The sequence below is a fragment of the Embiotoca jacksoni genome, unplaced genomic scaffold (genome assembly GCF_022577435.1).
Source record: "Embiotoca jacksoni isolate LCO1_2020_lvr unplaced genomic scaffold, fEmbJac1.0.p SCAF_44, whole genome shotgun sequence".
Classification (NCBI taxonomy): domain Eukaryota; kingdom Metazoa; phylum Chordata; class Actinopteri; family Embiotocidae; genus Embiotoca; species Embiotoca jacksoni.
Window position 1 is genome coordinate 2,690,394 of NW_027185397.1, and position 20,988 is coordinate 2,711,381.

At 42.5% G+C, this 20,988-nt stretch overlaps 1 protein-coding gene across 3 annotated transcripts in view; it reads right to left on the reverse strand.

The window, feature by feature from the left end:
• Positions 1-1,928: 1,928 nt before the first annotated feature.
• The window catches only part of ddr2l (discoidin domain receptor family, member 2, like), a 51,986-nt gene continuing 32,926 nt past the window's right edge, over positions 1,929-20,988 (reverse strand). The window contains exons 9-19 of one of the 3 annotated variants that reach the window (XM_069169326.1): positions 20,410-20,656; positions 20,246-20,329; positions 19,635-19,777; positions 15,524-15,635; positions 13,921-14,037; positions 11,077-11,321; positions 10,847-10,974; positions 8,990-9,187; positions 8,508-8,742; positions 5,929-6,078; positions 1,929-5,243 (exon numbers count right to left, since the gene is read on the reverse strand). In XM_069169326.1, the coding sequence (XP_069025427.1) occupies positions 5,109-5,243; positions 5,929-6,078; positions 8,508-8,742; positions 8,990-9,187; positions 10,847-10,974; positions 11,077-11,321; positions 13,921-14,037; positions 15,524-15,635; positions 19,635-19,777; positions 20,246-20,329; positions 20,410-20,656 (1,794 nt within the window). In that variant the 3' untranslated portion in view covers positions 1,929-5,108. Of the gene's footprint in view, positions 5,244-5,928; positions 6,079-8,507; positions 8,743-8,989; positions 9,188-10,846; positions 10,975-11,076; positions 11,322-13,920; positions 14,038-15,523; positions 15,636-19,634; positions 19,778-20,245; positions 20,333-20,409; positions 20,657-20,988 lie in introns of all 3 variants that reach the window. The other 2 variants (XM_069169327.1, XM_069169325.1) reach the window with 2 other exon arrangements.

The following is a 20,988-nucleotide window of genomic DNA, read 5'->3' on the forward strand; positions in this document are numbered from 1 at the left end:
ATTTTGTTTCTCTTTGTAGTTCTTTCTTTTCTCTGATGTTATTTTACATCCATTTGAGGTTATTTGTGGTCATTTTGACTCTATACGAGAATGATTTGCAGCTCTTGTCCTTTTGTGGTTCTGTATGTTTTATATATATTTTCTGGTCAGATCACGTACATCCGTTTGTAGTCAATCATTTTCTGTTTGTGGTGATTTTGTGTTTATTTGTTGTCTTTTTACATCTGTGTGATTATTTTTTATCTCTCACTAATTTGACTTTCTCATCAAAAAACTTGTAATCTGTACAGAAAATAGTCTTTAACAAGGGCTCCTATAAAGCACTAGGTGTTAAAGTTAGATCATGTGTTTACTTGGTCTTACAGTTGTTGTGCATCATAAATCTACTGGGCCTCATAACAGGTGAGACCATTGTCTATCCATGTCTATTCCTTAACTTACCTCACGTTTCTCTCACCCAAGATCAAAGACCAGCACACAGCAGAGTAACACACATCTCCCACTCCATCCTGTCGCAACACAGCGCTGCCTCCCAAAGCACTAGCTTCAACCTCTAATTTAATAAGAAGAGAAAAGTTAGGCTTGGCCACTGAAGGAGAGAGACACTGGCTCTTTTGACTCCCATTCGACTACTCTCATACAATATAAAACGTCACTCCTTCTCATTAGTGTTTTTGCAATCCAGCTACAAATAATTCAATAATTAATTAAATATTAGGCCTAAAAAAAAGGGAGATTGCGGACATATTTAGCTGAAATTAGTTTCTTTCTCATTTTGGCCCGGCTCAGCCTTAGAGATAGGGTAAGAGCTCCGATATCCGCTGCTCTTCGCGTCAAAAAACAAACAAACAGTTAAGGTGGTTGAGGCATCTTGATTGAGATGTATCCTCGGTGCTTTCCACTGGTTGGTTTTCACGGGCATGTCCCAACTGGTAGGAGACACCCGGGGTATACCCAGAACATGCTGGAGGGATTGTATTTCTCAAATGTCTGGGAACGCCTTTGCATCCCCTAGGAGAAGCTGTAAAACGCTGCTGGAGTGAGGGACATGGCATCTGGACTAACCTTGAAGCCACTGCAGCCTGACCCCCAGATAATCGGTAGAACATGGATGGCAGGATGTTAAAAGGATATGAAATAAACAAATGCCACAGTAAAAATACATACGAGTCAATACTTATGTTTTGAAATAATCTGTCAGTTGCCAGTCAGAACAAATGAAACTGGATCAGTGAGCATCATTGGCAGGGAACATTTGGGAGGTAAGGATGGTTGTTTATAGAGTAAATCATTTAAAAATGCAATAAGCAATGGTAATAAAACAGCCGTATCAGCTTCAGGGCTTTGAAAGTTTATTATATCTATATATAAAAGTTAATCAATATATAACTTGATCCAGTGGTCCTATCAATAACCACTATTTAACCCTCTCTGGTATGAAAAATATTTGTGACCTGTCTTAACAAATGGGTATAGGATTTTTATATAAAGGCAGGACAACAAGAGTTTTTTGTGTCTTTCAGGCTGTGTATCTACTTTGCCTTAACAATTAAACACGCAAATAAGCATATACCTGCAGCTTTACTTTAATTTTCAGAGACTGGTTCAGTCTAAGTGTATCTAGCAAAGACAAGTTGTTGACCAAATAAGCTGTGATAAACCCACTATAGACTATACATGGTTAGAGACTACCTGAAGAAGAATGTTGATTATCGAACAGGCTAAAGAGTTGGATTTATCTCTTAAGAGTTGGTGGAGGCAAAACCAGATTTATAGGAGAACAAATAATGGATCATGTCATTCCGTGTTTGCTGGATGTGGATAAAGCCAGCTGGCTTCTAACGTGTTGTCATCCTGTTTTCCTGCCCCGTTGTGGCTAAAACAGTTAATACAATTTAGAGGAATTCAGCTCTTAACAGTACAAGCTATTAAATTTGATCCCAATTTATTTCCAAAGTCATAAGTTACAAAATGGCCCACAATGAATCTTCTTGTTAAACTACAACACATATATCTTTACTTATCCTGGAAAACAAAACAAATCAAAATTCAAGATGCAATAAATCCTAAAAATGTGTACAAAATAGGACCAGGTTCCATTTAGAACCATCTGAGGTTTAGTCAGATATCAAATGTAGCAGTGGTTCTGTTGGTTTTAGCTATTTAAGTAGTCTTTAATTCATAACCTTGATCTCTACTGAAGTAGGGGTAGAGATCAGCATGCAGTCTATGATCTACATTTTGTGATGGTGTTTCTGTCTCTCTGCTGCCCCCTGCTGATACACCATCAATGACACTTGGCTCTTGGCATGAGCCATGCTGTAACACAGCATGCAGAATGCAGAATGCAGAATGCAGCATGCAGCATGCAGAATGCAGAATGCACGTAGTAGTCCAGGTCCTAAACTGGCCTGCCTGCAGTCCAGACCTGTTACCCAGTGACATGGTGTTGGAAGCACTGCATATTGTTTGAACCTTCTGCGACCTCTCCAGACCCGGGTCGTGAACTGCGGTAGTGCACGAGGTACAGGTTGGAGACCCCTGATGTACTCCTTAAGATGTGCTGCAAAAGCCCCATTCCTATCTTAATTTAAACAGTCTAGAATTGTTTTCACTGTTGTCTAAATCTAGAGATGAAACTGACAAAAAAATTTAAAATGCTGAATTGCTAGCTGACTAATCTTTGGTGGTGCAACTCAAACAAAAACCAAACCACCAATACGTCAAGGAAGAACACGGCTAAAGGAGACAAAGCATATACACCTACATTTCAGTAGGCTTAAACAAAGACATATACATACTTAACATGCGGCACAGTTTTAGGTCCAGGAACAAACACAGACACAGTTTAAAGGATACTTTAGCATTAAATACTTGGTCCATTAATCTCCCCAGTAGCATTACCCGTGTCCTTTAGGTAACCCTGACCAGTCCCACAACTTGTGCTACAAAAGTGAGGCACTTTAACTAAGCACATCCACCAACTTGTAGATGTTAATGTTTTGCCAAATGTCAGTTCACGAGGATGGGTATTACAATTTTATTGTATTGTTATGTGATTATTTTAACAGACTTTATTTCTCTTTAGCAAAAAAAAAAATAATAATAATTGCAGAACTAAATGTATTTTTTCTGTGGTTACAATGTTTACCCAGTCAAAATTCATTACCAATTTCCCTAGTTATCCACTGACTGATTCCCAGTCGCGTGAACTGCACAGGTTTCAACAATCTCAGCTGAACAACATTCATATCCGCACAAACACACCAACAAAAGTGAAATACCGTGAAACATTACAAATAAAATCGAGTAAAAATGTAAAAATAAAATCCTACACTACAATTTGACCCTAGCCCTAGTTCCAGTGTGGATTAATATATAAAACATGAATAAAGAAGAGACACAGACACAGTGCTTTACAATAAGAAAAATAAAAACACAGGGGAAGGAGAGACTGCCAAGACTGAAACATCTGTCCAGTTTTTGGTATCCCTAAAAAAGTCACAGGAAGACAGGAAGAAAATGAAGTTCAAGCCTTTGGAACAAATTTAGATATGTCAACCAGTCCGAAAAGACATTTTGGTCAAACAGGCTTAAAAGGCCTCACTTTAAGGACACACTTTCTGCGTGGCGCGTGCGTCACGGTCTTGATTTCATTTCGGCACCCATGTTCACAGTTTTAGAGCAGCCGCACAGTCTGCATCATGCCTTGCATCTGTGGCATGTCATCTAAATAACAGATGATTTTAATTTTATTTATACGTGAGGTGCGGTTTCCAGCAAAAGTAGAAATGATGTGTGATCATGTTTTTCTATATAATCATAGCAGAAATCCAATGCAGGCTCTAATTTAATGATGCACTAATTTAACCGGTAGGGACAGAGTGCCTGCCCCAAGTGAAGGAGTTTAAGTATTTTGGGGCCTTGTTCCACGAGTGATGGTAGGATGGAGCGGGAGATCGACAGGCGGATCGGTGCAGTTGCAGCAGTAAAACAGGTGCTCTTCACCGTTTTGGTGAAGAGGGAGCTGAGCCGAAAGGCGAAGCTTTCCATTTACCGGTCGATCTACGTTCCGACCGACCATCACCGATGGTCACGACCTCTGAGGGTCGTGACCGAAAGAACAAGATGGCGGCTACAAGCGACTGAAATGAGTTTCCTCCATAGGGTGTCTGGGCTCAGCCTTAGAGATCGGGTAAGGAGCGCGGACATCAGGAGGGAACTCGGAGTAGATTTGCTACACCTTCGTGTCGAAAGGAGTCAGCTGAGGTGGTTTGGGCATCTGATCAGGATCAGGAAGTTTTCCGGGAACACCCAACTGGCAGGAGACCTCGGGGAAGACCCAGAACACGCTAGTAGGTATTATATCTCCCATCTGGCCTGGCGACGCCTTCGGATCCCCCAGAATGAGCTGGAAAATGTTGTGGGGGAGAGGGAAGTCTGGGCCAACTTGCTTTGTCTGCTGCCACTGTTACCCGACCCCGGATAAACAGAGGAGAAAGGACTAATAGATGGACTAATTTAACAGGTAAAGGGCAGTATTTTTGCACTTTGCCTTTCTCTGCATCTCCTCTCTTATCTGTTCTTGCTGTGAAAGAGGGTACACAAAAATCCCATGACTGCTATTTGGGTTACAACTCTTCACTTGTGATACCTCAGGCATTTGATTATTGATTGCCAATTGTCAAAAGGAAACTCAGGTGCAGCAGCTTGGTTGCTGCGACACACACTCCATGCAGGCAGTGTGTCCGAGGCATAAGAGATGGATGAAGCAGTGATATCAGCAAGGATAGAAATCTTTAGTAAGTTTAGAAATCTTTGCTCCCTGCGGCCTGAAAAAGTTTGAATCTTGCAAATTATTTCTCCTCTGAGTAATCAGCTTTTTCCTCCCTTCATTTCCACCTTGTGTCTCACAAAAAGAGTGACGACTAACACCAGGTGAACCAACCTTCTGACCACAGCTCTGCCAGTTAACCCATTCTCTCTGGCAGCAAGTCTGCACTTGCAGTATATTTACAGTCCTCTGTCTTCTCGTTGTCAGTCTGTCATCTTACAGGAGTCCCGCAGTCAAGGAGAGCCTGACCGGCACATCCCAGCGGACCCTCGGCTCACTGGTTGACGTGGGGCTTCAGGGCTTGGTAAAGTCCCTCGAAGGTGGGTCGGTCAGGGATGTCACGATTCCAACAATGCATCATCAGCTCGAAGAGAGAGGGTGGGCAGAGTGGAGGGGAGTAGAGGAAGATCTGGTCAGAGAAAATGAAGGACAGTCACAGAGATCAGGTGTTCAGACTTGTTCGGGGCGATAGAGATGGCAAAACATAGAACAAGCAACGGTCAGTTTCCAAAAACAAAGACATACAGTGTCACTGAATCAGAAAAGCATGGGTTTCAACTGTTGCTATCGTTACTTACATATCCTGTAATTCAGTGATTCCCATTCTATGTCACAAAACTGCCAAAATTAAGCTTTTAACATCGGATCCATGTTTAGGAGTTATGACGAGATCAACCTGTTGCATTTGAATCAGCTTTTAACGCATGAACAGACAAAGATTACAAGTGATTCATGAAAATAGAAGCATTAAGGATAGCATCTGAAAAAGTGAAAAAAACAGTTTTGCTTTCCAGTCCTCTAAGTAATCTAGTAACCCTCTCAGATGTTCTGAGTTTGTCAATAAGTAAGAAGCCAGTCTCATGTCCAACGTTTTCATATTTCTAGTCTGGTCATTTGCTGTTCAAACAAATCACAAATATGCATAGTTACCAATGATGCAAAAGTTTGTAGGAACTGGAGCTTGCTTTAAATGTGGCCAAAATAGTTGGGCCCAGTGACGGAAGAATAATAATGCCCAACTTTGGGTGAAACACACATCATGAATTGTTATACTAGTGCAACTCTGACCTGGTGCTGTATTTGATTTGTCTCACCTGTCTACCCTGGTTTCGGAAGAACTCGCCAGTGTTCTCTATGACTTGTTCGTCGGTCAGCAGGCTGTAGGGCTGCTCCTTACACAGAGTGAAAATTTCCCACAAGGTAACTCCAAACGCCCACACATCACTGGCTGTGGTGAACTTGCCCTGGAGAGAATTTTACAGTTTAATATTCCAGAAACTGTCTTCAAAGATCCACATTGTTTTTGTCTGTTCAAATGACCCTTTGACTAAATCTGGTGTTTGGGCGGTGTGACCGTCAGAATATACTGTGGTGCTTAAAATTTTTAGAACCCTTTCATATTTTCTATATTTGTGCAAAATATGACCTTAAAAATCATACGATTTTTCAGTTCAATTTTTTATTTTTCAAGCCCCAACAGTAGAGTACACCATACAAGAGAGATTTCTAAAGATGTCAGAAAACATTCTGACATCTTTAGAGATCTCTCTTGTATGGGCCATGATACATTTTCAAAAACCTGTGTTGTGAAGCTCAGATTTTGATGGATTCTATACAACAGGGTGGTCACATACTTGAATATCATCCCATTGACTGAGCAACTTCTTAGTTGCTTATGTTCATAATCCTGGAAAAGGTTACAAAGACGTCTTTCCACCAATTCACAGTCTGACAGTTTGTGTGCAGTACCCCAGTTAGGTAGTGTGTCCTAGGCCTAATAGTTGACTCATTAAGAGTGACACTCTTTCTGCTGCAACAAGGTTTCTGCAAGAAAAATAAATCAATTTGATGATCATTTATTAAATCATTTACGAACAGGGATTTAGACAAGAAAGACAACATTTTTAACACACTGCATTTAATTTTTGTTTTGTTAAATTAGTAATGTTAATTTGTTTTCAATTCCTGTAGGGGCAGAACCATGTTGTTTTCACTTTGGCTCATTATTATTATTATAATTATGATTATTTTCCCCCTTCCGCGGGTCAAATTGCCTTGAACTGGAATGAGATAGAAACATGAAACTTGGTTCAATAACTTGAAATGATGTACATTACCTTTTGAAGAAAGATGACCCATATTGGCCGGGTGGGGCCCCAAAAATTTTATTTTTCAAAGGCCACACCCCTCACACCATAAATCAGATTGACTTGAAATTTGACATACAGGTAAAATTCCATGTGCTTTACCTATGGATTTTATGGATTTTTCCGCCATTTAAAATTTTTAAAAAATACACTTTTGACGTCTCTTAAACCAAAGGTCCCATTGGTACAGAATTTTCTGTAATCATCATAGGAAAAAGCCAATTCAACTGTTTATAAAATATGTTGATATCCTATTTGTTTTTCAATTTATTGACCAATAAGATTCAGAAGGAGAGGGGCTTCGCAGGAAACTGGTTATAACTCATTAACTATTTGTCCAATCGTCATAAATCTTAGTAGATGTGGTCAGACTGTGTTTGGGAAGACGTTTGGTGGCGCCACAAATGTGAAAAGTTTATATCTGATTGTTCACTGCACGGATTTGGTTGATACATAACATTTTGTAATGATAGATTAAAGTGGGCATGGAGATGTAAAATACACATTTTAAACTTTAAAAGATTTAGATAAATCAATAATATTTTGTTCTGAGCTGAATTGTTTTCAGCACATCCACTGACTTGGGACAAAACTTTGGCACACTGCAACTCTCTATATATAAAAAATAGGGTGAATTAGACAACAACTATATTGCCATAAGTCTTTTTTCAAAAGCTACCAAAATCCAAAATTAACACAAACATTCTTTGGATACTATATATCACATGTTTTTAATAGAGTTCAGTTTGGTCAAATGATAAGTCTGCAGTGAGATAATGAAATATCTTATTAATAAGCTTTTGATACGTAATTTGTATTGTATACATATTTTTTTACTTTGCCAGATGTTTTCTGAAACTTCACCAAAATTACAGTACACTTGACATCATGTTGCGATTTTTATCAGAATTTTATAACCAACATATATATCTATATATTAATCTTTATGCTTTAGTTTATGTCTTTGCTCAGTTTCCGGTCACCTAGAATGAGCTAGAGACACAAAACTTGGTAAAAATACTGGACATGATCTGCTAATGCTTCCTATCAAATATGATTATAATTGCCAAATGGTGTCAATATAATTAACACTCAAAAAGTGAAAACTTAATTTTTTTTTGTAGATGTTTATGTTTCACCATCTCTTTACTGCTTGCGGCTTTAGTTTTACCATATGAGGTACTTCCTTCTGTTGAGTGCAAAAAGGCTTGAACCCGCAAATTGTCGCTTTTGACTACATCGATTTTATTAGATTCTTCTGGATAACTTTTGTGGATTTTTTATTTATTTCATTTAGATCGTCAGGGAACAGACACAACACCAATGGGATACTGGGAGTTTTGGGGATGTAAATGCTCTAAAGGAATCTGTAGAAAAGCATGTAGACTGCAACTATGCATCCTGGACTCAACTCTGGAATGTCCTGATTTAGGATTTAGAATGAACTGAATGTTTATATTCCTTTTTCTGAGAGCTGCGCCATTTAGCCCGATCATGCATTGACTCCCTCCCCTCCATCCGCTCACCAGCAGGATGCTCTCCCAGGCCATCCATCGTATAGGCAGCACCGCCCGACCCTGGATGCGGTAGTAGTCACTGCTGTAGAGGTTTCTGCTCATCCCGAAGTCAGCGATCTTTATGGTGAGGTGGCGGTCCAGCAGGCAGTTCCTGGTGGCTAGGTCGCGGTGCACAAAGTTGAGAGACGCAAGATACTTCATCCCCGACGAGATCTGCACGGACATGTGGAGGAGGTCGGACGAACTGGAGGGTAGGGAAACAGAACGAGATGAAGAGGGGAAAAGATTAACATGGGAGAATATGTTTGGAGACGGAAGAGGAGCAACATTGAAGGATTTTGAAAGCGTACATTCTTCTACAAAAGAAAAGTATTGACCATAAGACTGTGACCAAGATGGTTTGGAAAGTTCCACCCAACATGGAGTGCACCTGACAGTGTTACTGTTTTCCTAATATCATCAGCAGAAACAGTTGTGCATGGTATATTAACCTGACTGAAGGGATGTTGTTAGCATGCGTCAGCGTGCTCTCAATCTCCCTCTGCGACAGGAACATGTTGAGATCTCCGTTCTCCATGTACTCAGTCACCATGCACAGCGGGTCCGATGACACGCACACGCAGAGCAGCCGGATGATGTTGGGGTCGTTCAGACGAGACATGATCTTTATTTCCTTCAGGAAGTCAACCCTGATGGAAGGACAGATGAAGGGAGAAGACACTTTAAACCACATCAAAAAATATTTTCTTCAGTGTTACGGTAAAGGCTGCGATGTCCTTACAACAGTGTTTTTCTCAATTCTAGAAGTTCCTAAGCTTTCATTAGTCTTCAGTTTTTGTGAGTGTAGTTATGTAATTTTTGCCATTTTGTTTTACACTGGTGAGCCAAACACTATGGGCACTCTTGCCTAATATGCTGTTGGTCCTTTGTGTGCAGGTAAAAGACCTCCGACCTGCCAAGACTGGGACTTTACAAGATGTCTGAAGGTGCCCCTGTGGTTTCTGGCACCAAGACGCTGTTCACCGTATGTATGTTGGGGCTGCTGTGGATCAGACATGTTCCTGAACTTTCCTGCAACACCCCGTTGCCAGTTCACGGTTCATCCCTCAGAGCACTGTCGGTAAGGAACAGACCTGAGATGAGCGGGAACACCCCACAGGTTTCTCCATTTCGGAGATATTCTGACCCAAGTTCAGTTAAGAGTTACTCTGAGTTAAGAGTAGGTGACCAGAAAGTGGCGAATAAACAACCGTTTGTTTTTCCAGATGTCTCCAGCCATAGAGCTCCATGTCTCTGCTCTGTGTTTGTCAGCTCCACCAACAGATCATGTTTTGGATCTCTATGCTGTCCTTTTCTCTCTCTGCTCTCCTCTCCCCAACCGGTCAAGGCAGATGCTCTGCCCACCTCTGTGCCTGGTTCTGTTAACAGATGCTCTTCCCACCTCTGAGCCTGGTTCTGTTAACAGATGCTCCGCCCACCTCTGAGTCTGGTTCTGTTAACAGATGCTCTGCCCACATCTGAGCCTGATTCTGTCAGAGGTTTCTTCCTGTTAAGAGGGAGTTTTTCCTTCCCTCTGTTGGAGGTTTTTCTCCCTTAAAGAGGAGTTTTTCCCTCTTAGCTTATGTGGGAATTGTTGAATTGTTGGGTTTCTCTGTATGATGCTGTAAAGTTCTGTTGGAAGGACTTTTATGTGTTGAGTGCCATGAAATAACCTGTGTTGTGATTTGGCTCTATATAAATAAAATTGAATTGAATTGAATTGAATTGAATTGATATAATTGTCATCCTCAGGAGGGCCAGCATGAACCATCATCTTGCAATTACCATCTGAAGTGCTGTCATGGAGGGGGTGAAGAACATAACGTTTCTGGGGGTATTTCTTAAAGACAATTTGACTTTTTTCAGAAACACCAAAGCCATCCTTTAAAAAAAGGCCCAATAGCAGCTCCCTACTTCAGCCCCAAGCACTTATTACAGATGCACACTGACCTACGATATCACTTCCTGCTTCAGTGACAGTAGAACGGAGATAAAAAGGATAGTGAGAACAAAAAAAAAAGTTTTGGTCCCCTCTTTCATCTTTGTTGCAGATTTACCACTGACAACAGCATTTGCAGAGTCTTCAGATGAACAAGATAGGTTAGGTTAGGTAGTTACTTTATTAATCCCCAAGGGGAAATTTTTTAATATATCCCTTTTTAAACTTTAATAACCCTATGCGATTTTGTCTAATGCCACAGACAAAGACATAAGACATGTCTTTGTCTGTGGCATTAGACAAAATCGTATGTTTGGGACAAACACAAACTTATCCATAGATTGTTATAAGACATGCGTATAAAGTTTACCTGGCTTGACTGGTGGCATCGGCCCGAAGCTGTTTGACAGCCACCAGCACTGAGCGGCCGTCTATGTCAGGGAAGGGCAACCCTTCTTCGAGGAATCTCGGAAGTCCTTCAGCCTCACACAAGTGAACCTGCCAGATACAAGATGAAGTAAAATTTTAACAAAAATAAGTTTTTTCCAATCAAAGACTTTCCGGCACACCTTCACTGGCCCTGACGCCTCCCCTGCTCACCTCTCCAAACTGCCCTTCCCCTAGCTTCTCCCTGAAGATCAGCTGTTGCCGAGGGAACTCTGCAGCAGAGATGTCCTTTCGGGTGAGGGAGTCGATGGTGAGGGCAGGGACGGCGTACATGTTGCTGCCAGTGACGCCCTGTAGCCGCACAATGTCCGTCTCAGCATAGTGTGGTGCATTGCTATGGAAACACTGGTGCGGTGTGCACTGGGTGACGTCCGGCTCAGCGTAGCCTCCTCCACATGCTGTTGAAGAGATAAAAGTTTGTTTAATTCATTCTTAATATAAATACAATAAGCACTTACATCCTTTTACTTAAGTAAGTACCAATACATTAATGTCAACTATGAGTGCTGCATTTTACTTAAGTACAGAAGTATTACAATCAGCATTTTTGTACTTGAAGTATTAGATTGAGACGACCCTACTCTGTCAAAATTGATATGCTACACAAGTAAGTGTACTAACATGTAAGCGTAACATACTGCGTGTGAGTGTACGAAAGAGAGTTGGTGTAGAGCAGGGGTGCCCAAACTTTTTGGCTCAGGGGCCACATTGACGTAAAAAAATTGTCATATGGGCCAGCATGAATTTTACATGCTACCGACGGGGAATGCTTTTTTGTATTTCCTTTTATTTTGCTTTGTTTTACTATGCTGTCTGCTGCTAGGTAGATCTGATAACTGCCTGACCTGGATAAATGAAGATTATAATAAAAATAAATTGAATGCAAGTAAAGTATTCTATGAAATATGACTCAAACCTTTATTCACCAGAATCAACAAATAACATGTTTGCATTAATGCGAAGGGTGATACTGAGATCTCGACTGCAGTAAATGGGGCAGGTCTGGCTCAAAAACGGTGGTTTTAATGTGCAAGATGTCACGCAGGTGGGAGTCACTTAGTCTTGTCCTCACACGGTTCTTATTCATGTTCATAACTGAGAATGTCTTCTCGCACAAGTATGTCGAGCCAAACAAGCTCAACATTTTCTTAGCAAATGTTCGAATCTCTTAGAACCTGTCTTTATCCAGCTGCTGGTAAAAGTTGACAAGAGGGAGTTGTTGGTGCCGGCTGCGACACTCCGTGTCACACTGCAGCTCAATGAGCTCCAACTGCAGGTGGGCTGGAACGTCACTGGGATCCACGGAAAAAGGAGAGGAAAAAAGCGTGATCTCCTTTTCAATAGTTGCAAAATCACTGAAACGCTGTTGAAACTCCTCAGCCAGAGATGAGATGTTTGCGGCATACCTCCTCATTTGCGCACTGATATTGTGCGCTGGAAAACGGGTCATTATTGCTTGCAGAGATTGGAAATGTGTGGTATTGGGCTGCGTTTGTGACAGGTGGCTTTGGAAAAGTAGCAGCTTGGTCCGAAAGGCTTTGATATGTGAATACAGTTGGCTTATCATTGCATTTTGCCCCTGAAGGCTCGTGTTCAAGGCGTTCAGATGTCGGGTTATGTCAACTAAAAATCCTAAATCAGTCAGCCAAACAGGATCGGTTAGTTCTGGCATCGGTTGTCCCTTTTTTTCCAAGAATTGTCCAATTTCCTCTTTAAGAGAGTAGAAACGCTGCAGTGCAGACCCCTGACTGAGCCATCTTATATCAGTGTGATACACAACATCTCCGTATTCAGCGTGGATGTCCAGTAGAAATTGTTGAAACTGGCGGTGGCACAGGGCTTTGGATCGCGAGAGTTCGGCCACAACTTTACTGCCATCCTGTAGTGAAATATAAAATTGCTTTTTTTACGCATGTATTTTAGACTGTGGACAACAGTACTGGGGGGCCACATATTATTGATTTTATGACAGAGGCTTCGGGCCAGTGGAAATATGAACGCGGGCCGCATTTGGCCCGGGGGCCGGACTTTGGGCATGTCTGGTGTAGAGCGATTTGGAACACAGCATGTATGTGTCAACACCCCCTCTCTGCCAGATCATTGCTCAAACAAGCTGGTAGAACTGCTCACGGGTGAATAGGTTCAGAGCATAGACTGTACATAAAAGTGGACGTAGCTTGCGGCTCTGAAAAATGAGGCGGATGCGGAAGTTTAGCTTCGATACCACCAGCTGCCACTGGAGGTCGGCTCCAAAAAGCTCCATCGACCGCCATTCAACTAGTCTCATAAAATTCTTCGTCAATAAAAATTCCCCACGAGTTATCTCGGTGTTGTTATCTATTTTTTAGACGTTCATACACCTTTATCTTCTCATTAAACAACGAGCCTGATGTCATGTGACAGGAAGTCATGAGGATCAGGTCATAGAAAGGATTACTATGAAGAAGCACTGGTAGAAGAGGAAACATGGAAAGATGTACAGAGAGCTGGAAGGTAAAAAATAAGCCTAAGAAAGAAAAAGGAGAATATACAGACAGCTTGTGCAACATGTTTAGGTGAGAAATGGAGGAAAGTGATGACAAAAATAAATTTAGGAGCTTTTAATGGGTGATAGGAGAGGAGATGATTGGCAGACGGTTGCATATTTTCCTGTTGCAGATGTGTGAAGGTTTTGAAATGGCAAGCTCAGGGAAAACAGCAGCAATTTGTTTTGCTAAAGTCATATTATTTTATTGTTATTTAGACAAAAAAACAGCAGCTGTGTCTAATTATGCTAACATAGATGTTGAACATTTGTAAGGCATCACAAAGAATAACTCCTACTTAGAAAACTGTGTTTCCTTCGATTAGACAGGTCATTATGTTCATTATATTTATAAAATATAAGCATAATGAATTGTAAAAGAAAAATTCTGGTATTTGTTAGCCTGGCACTCCTACATGTTTCTTTTGACTTAAATATTGAAGGTCAAAAATGTGTTCCAAGGTATTTTTTACCTGAGGCCTCGGCACTCTGTGACAACTCCGGTAACTTGTTTCTCAGCACCGCTGGGTTCTGGTACTGCGGATCCAGGAGGAAAACTCTCTCGTAGTGAGAGTCGGTATTGGTGGGGCCTAAGGTAAACAACATTAATGACTCAATAAATCAATCAATCAATACCAAAGGACCTTGTAGTCCAGAGACATGTTTTCTGGGAATTTGGGACCATATTCAAAAAAACGTGCAAAAAAACTTTAGGACTCTTAGGTTTATGGTCTGAGAGTAATTCACAAGGTATCATGGCTCTAAATGTAGCTCCTGCAGGTAAGTCACCTATTCACACTAGCATTTTGGGAGCATACAGTAATAATGAACTTTAAAAAAGCACTACTTTGATGGTAATGAAAGTAGTAGTAGTAGTAGTAGTAGTACTAGTAGTAGTAGTAAAACCGAGTTGCCAGATTCATACCTCCTATTCCCTACCTCCCCCAACTACTCTCTGCCTATCTCCAATTGAGTAGACGCTATTGCAAAAACAGTCTTTAGCTCCTGTTTCTCGCACTGAGACACTAGGTTTCCTTTTCCCTCCATATTTCATTTTCTACAGTTTCTGCTTTGTTTGAGGCACCAGGATGCCAAGTTCCTTCTGCTGCAATCTTCCATTTTCAACAGTTTTTTCACTTTGTTTCTGGGTTTTGTACCCTCATGGTTGAAATGCACTGACTGTAAGTCGCTTTGGATAAAAGCGTCAGCTAAATGAAATGTAATAATGTAATGTAATAACACCAGGTTTCCTCTCCTCTACTCTTCATTTTCTAGTTTCCTGCTTCCTTTTCTGCATCAGGTTTGCCAGTTTCTGTCTGCTATATGCTTAATTTTCAACACTGTTCTACTGCTGTTTCGATGCCAGTCATCCTCTCCACTATCACATCCTTTTTAACAGTCTTCTGCTTTCACCTATGGCGTCGGGTCAGTAGATGTCCTTCCCTCTATCCCCCTAATTTGAGCGGTCCTTGGGTCTTATTTCCATTTCAACAAAGACAGCGCTCCTGGGGCACCAGGATGCCAGGTGATAATTCATCTGTTCTCCTCATTTTAACAATCCCAACCCAGTTCCCATGTTTAATATAAAACCCTTCTGACCCACAAAAGCATAAGTTTCAGTTATAATAACACCATAATGTTCGCCATGTAATTTGGCAACATGGCCAACCAATGCTGGTTCCACTCCAAGTTGGAATTTCTTCAAACATCTTTTCAGGCCACTCCTTCCATGTTGGGGCAGCAGGGGAGTGACAGATCCCCAAATTAAGGTAATGGGCCTTGAAGGCCACTCTACACCCATCATGACACTCCAAGACCTGCCCAACTTCTGATAATTATTCATTTTATGCTAATACCCAAATCTGCTCCTGCTTGCACACAATGCTGTTAACCCAGCCCCATTGTTGTAGAAAACAACAGTATGGTCGAATAAAAAAAAAATCTCTGGAGGTAAACAAAACAAAAAATATAGTCCATATTTCTGTATAAATAATCTCAATCAATATTAATGAATCAGAGCCAAGTTTTGACTTTTCTAGTCTGTTACTTCTAATACAAGAAAAATAATCTACCCACCTGTGACGGCATGTCCAGAGCGGGAGGGCACCGGGGGGGTCTGTAGGATGATGGTGTCGCTGCAGGACGAGAGCCGAACCGTCAATTCTTCATCGAGAATCCGACGTGGTGCCTGGCAGAGGAGAAAATGTATCATTGTAATTATTGTTATTATTATTATTAATCAGATTTTCTTTGACACGGCAGTGACCTTAACGTTTGTCTTTTCCTCTGTATCGGTCCCGTGTCTTGCTCTTGGTTTTGTTAACCTGGGCTCTGTATCCCGGGACATTTCCAGCCCACCACCCCCAAGGACAAGATGTCCAGCCATAAGCAGAGCAATGTAGTGTACATCAGACTTGTACATTAAGGAAACAAAACATAATACGTAACATAGGAAAGCCAACTCCTCAGGACAGGACTCAGCAATTCTCCTACATCTAAAGGAAAACAGAAACTTGTTGGATGACATTCATTTACACATTTTGGCAAGGGGAAGACCAATGATTTTGAAAGAGGAATAACCACTGCGAAACAGAAGAGGTGGCCTATGACACCATATATCAGCCACTTACAATGCAGTCCCTGTGATCCTTTTCCATTATTATGACCGTGAAAGGCTCACAGGATGACTGGGTGGGTCCACATGTGACCTTAATGACTCTCAAGGTGTTAACCCCACACAACAGGCTAAAGCCAGGGACTCCCCTCCAGTAACTTAGAACTCAAGAAGCCCTTTTGGATGAGGTTAAACATCCCAACAAAACCTCAAGCAAGTCCAATGGCCTTTTGATAACACTTACAAAAACGTATATAAAACTTTCCTTTTTGATAAAGCTTGGGTGGCCCTGAAACATCCCTTAGTTATGCTGTTATAGGCCGAGCCTGCTGGGGGACCTCGTTATGCACTGAGCTTCTTTCCTCTCACTCTCTACCACCCCTTTTTTTCTACCCGCCCTTCCTCCCTGCAGACGGTCTGATCTCCTACAGTGCTCCGGAGGGTCAGCTCATGATGCCGCCCAGTTATCCCATTGCCAGCCTCAACGACTCCACGTACGACGGCACACACTATCTCACCATTACATCTCATTAACTTCACTCTTTCACTCTCCATACACTCATATCTCACTATTACATCTCATTAACTTCATGCTTTTTCTCTCCCATATTTTTTGCTTATTGTCTGTTGCCTCGCCATACAGTTCCCTCACTCGCATAGTTTCTGTTCTTTCTTTTGTAGATTTCTCGGGCCATGGAGTTGCATGTCTCTGCTCTGTGACTGTCGACCCCACCAACAGTTCATGTTTTGGATCTCTATGCTGTCCTTTTGTCTCTCTGCTCTCCGCTCACCCCAACCGGTCGAGGCAGATGCTCCGCCCACCTCTGAGCCTGGTTCTGTCTGAGGTTTCTTCCTGTTAAGAGGGAGTTTTTCTTCCCTCTGTTAGAGGTTTTTCTCCCTTAAAGAGGAGTTTTTCCCTCCTAGCTTATGTGGGAATTGTTGAATTATTGGGTTTCTCTGTATCCTGATCTTCTAAGATGGCACCGTGCTAGTGGCAGCCTGTTACAGCAGCTCCCCCGAGTGTGTTTTGTTTTAAGTATTTTTCTTTCTTTCTCCTCTCTTCGGAGTTGTTGTTTTTTTTCTTCATGTGTGTTAAGTGACGGTCAGACAATGGACCGTAACTTTTCTACTTTTCTGGTGGCTCTTCTTTTACTTTTTACCCTCTTCGTAACGGAGAGCCACGCACAGTGGACTGGAGCCATTGTTTACTCTCGTGATCAGCTGATCGCGCTGAGTAGGCCTCTACTGCTGCTGCCCGGAGCGAGGCCTGAAATCCCAGATGAACTTCGGAGAAGACGCCGTGGATCACCAGTGACCTGAAGGTGCTTCTTAATCAGAAGAAAGCAGCCTTCAGGTCTGGGGACAGGGAGGAGCTCAGGAGAGTTCAGCACGAATTGAAGGAGAAGCTGAGAGAGTGAAAGGACTCCTACAGGAGGAAGCTGGAGGCCAAACTCCAGCAGAACAACGTGAGGGAGGTGTGGACCGGTATGAAGGAGATTACTGGGTTCAAGGGGAGAGAGAGACAACCAGGGGGCTCCCTGGAGAGGGCCAATGAGCTAAACTGTTTCTTCAACAGGTTTAGTTCACCACCCTCATCTGTCTCCTCCACACCTCACACCTCCCAAACACCTCTGCTGCCTTCCTTCCTCCCCCCTCTTTCCCACCTGGTGAGCTGCATGGACACAGAGCCCTCAACTTCAAAGGGCTCTTCCTCCATCGACACCAAGACCCCCCTCCCCCTCCTCTCTGTGACAACTGGCCAGGTTAGGAGACAGCTGGAGAGACTCCATCAGCGCAAGGCTTGCAGGGCCTGACGGCATCAGCCCCGGGGTCCTGAAGACCGGCGCCGTCCAGCTGGCTGAGGTCCTACAACACCTCTTCAACCTGAGCCTGAAGCAGGAGGAAGTCTCGGTGCTGTGGAAGACGTCCTGCCTGGTTCCAGTCCCCAAGAAGACACCTCCATCCGGCCTCAACGACTACTGACCGGTTGCCCTCACATCTGATGTGATGAAGGTGCTGGAGAGGCTGGTCTTGGCCCACCTCAGGCCGCTGGTGAAATCTTCACTGGACCCGCTGCAATTTGCGTACCAGCCTCATGTGGGAGTGGACGACGCCCTCATCTACCTGCTGCAACGAGCTCAGTCTCACCTGGATGGAACCGGTGACTCTGTGAGAATCACTTTCTTTGATTTCTCCAGTGCATTTAACACCATCCAACCACTGCTACTGAGTGAGAAGCTGCGGGTGGTGGGGGTGGACACGTCCACCGTCTCCTGGATCACAGACTACCTGACAGGCAGACCACAGTTTGTCCGTCTGGGCAGTGTGCTGTCTGATGCGGTGGTCAGTGGTACTGGAGTTCCACAGGGAACTGTTCTGTCTCCCTTCCTGTTCACCTTATACACCACTGACTTCCAGTACAACTCAGAGTCCTGCCATCTGCAGAAGTTCTCTGATGACTCTGCAGTGGTTGGGTGTATAAGGGATGGACGGGAGGACGAGTACAGGGCAGTAGTGGAGGACTTTGTGGAGTGGGCGGGAAGAAATCACCTGCTCCTGAACGTGGCCAAGACCAGAGAGATGGTGGTCGACTTCAGGAGGAACACGACGGCTCCACAATCGCTGAGAGTTCTGGGAGAGGAGGTGGACATGGTTGAGGAGTACAAGTACCTGGGTGTGTCCATCGACAAAAGGAAGACCAACATCAACGCTGTCTACAAGGGGATGTGTCGACTCTTTTTCTTGAGGAAACTCCAATCCTTCAATGTGTCCAGCGAGATGTTGGAGATGTTCTACCAGTCTGTTGTGGCCAGTGCATTGTACTTCACTGTGGTCTGCTGGGGTAGCAGCATTGGAGCCGGCGACATCAACAGACTTAACAAACTGGTTAAGAAGGCCGGCTCCATCATTGGCTGCAAACTGGACAGCCTGGAAAAGGTGGTGGAGAGGAGGACGCTGAACAAACTATTATCCATATTGGATAATCCTGACCACCCTCTCCACCACCTGGATCATTCCAGATACAGGAGATCATTCCTGATACAGGAGATCATTTCTGCCCACTGCAATAAGACTGTACGATAACTCACCTCTGGCAAAATCCATCACACAACAATAACACCATTGTCTGTTGTCTGTTTTTCTTGGTTGTTTAAATATAAAAAAAAAAAAAAAAAAAAAACTTTGCACTATTGTTTAGTTAGTTTTAATTTAATTATGCTATTCTATTTTATTCTATTTTATTGTATATACTGTGCATTTTTATATTTAATATTTTTTACTGTTATTTTATTGCTTTCCTGTATCTATAAATGCTGCTGTAGCGAAAAAAATTTCCCCTTGGGGATTAATAAAGTATCTACCTACCTACCTATAATGCTGTAAAGTTCTGCTGTAAGGACTTTAATGTGTTAAGTGCCATGAAATAACCTGTGTTGTGATTTGTCGCTGTATAAATAAAATTGAATTGAACTTGGATGTAAAAATAAAAGTATTTCTATATCCAAGTCCTTCCACTCTTCCTACAACGTAGAACCAGTTTTGCAGAGTTTAATCAAGAGAATTTTTCCTCACCTTCTCCAGCACCTTACAGACATACTGGCACCAGAGGATGAGGAAGATGACGATGACCAACAGCAGGATGATGGTTACCAGGCAGCCAATCAGGATGGGCGTGTTTATTTCATCTGGCGGATCACTGGCTGATGGAATAGCTGCTACGGAGAATGGAAAGAGATTACAGATGATAGCCTTGGGACGGGGGCTATTCAATGTCAAAGCAAGGTGGCCTCATAAGAAAATCACTGGGAATACGCAGAATATTTGGTTAATTAATGGATACAAATGACTCTTACTTGTATATTTACCTTATGGTAAAAGACACAGTATTAGATTAAGGCTCCCATCAATTTTCATTCATTTTAGACCACATTTCACGTCAGTCTTGTCATTCCTCCTCTTCCATGAAGAGGATTAACTTTTTTTGTGTGTATTTAATCCTTCCGTCCAGCCATTCTTTGCCATCAGTAGAAACTCAGATCTGGCAGAGCAGTGCTGCAAGGCCTCCAGCAAATATCAAATAAGTCTCTGGTTTGGAAGTATGACTTTTCACACATTTTAAAAATGATACACAAGAGCTGTTGGTTTCAGGATTTGATGTTGAGCATATGGTTTATAAGTCACACCTGTGTTCGTTGTGGTTGTAATGGTGCTGTTAGCCGGAAGAGAAGTCACCATCAGGGTCATCTGGGTCGGGAGTACGGTGTCTGCTGCTGAACCAAAAAAACAGGAAGTTATTTGATGTTTCTGCTTTGACAAAAGTGTGTGTGTTGGATGTTACGTGTATTACCTGACTGAAAGGAGATCTCGCTGAACATCATCCAGACGTCAGCGAAGTAAAAATGGCAGCGGAGAGATTTGGCAGTGCGACGGTTCAGCGGCACAGTGACGTAGCGGGCGCTCGGGTTCCTGTCATCCAGCACCGTCTTGAATGCCACAGGCTCCGCCTCCCAGCCGGCAATAAGGCGGGGCTTAAACCAACAGAAGACGGAGGAGAAGATCTTCACACCGCGGGAGAACATGTTGTTACTGTGAACCTGGACGTAAGGACATAACAGATCAAAAAACTAGTTTTAGTATAGCTAGGAACGTTGATGATGCTCCAAAATACTCAAACTATCCAGAAAGGGTGAATTTTGTTTAATATTTGTAATGTGTAAGTGTAAGAGTAGTTGCATTTTATCCTCTGATGCACAGTCAAACCCTCAAACGAGTTGTTACTGACAAAATAGCTGGAGTTTGTAAAAACAATCGTGTTTCATCATCTAGCGCAGTAAATTATGAGCTTGGTGGTAAAAGAATGTGTTGAAAGTGCAGTAAAACCTACTTTTATTTTCTTTGCATATCCACAATCACAATTTAAGCACAC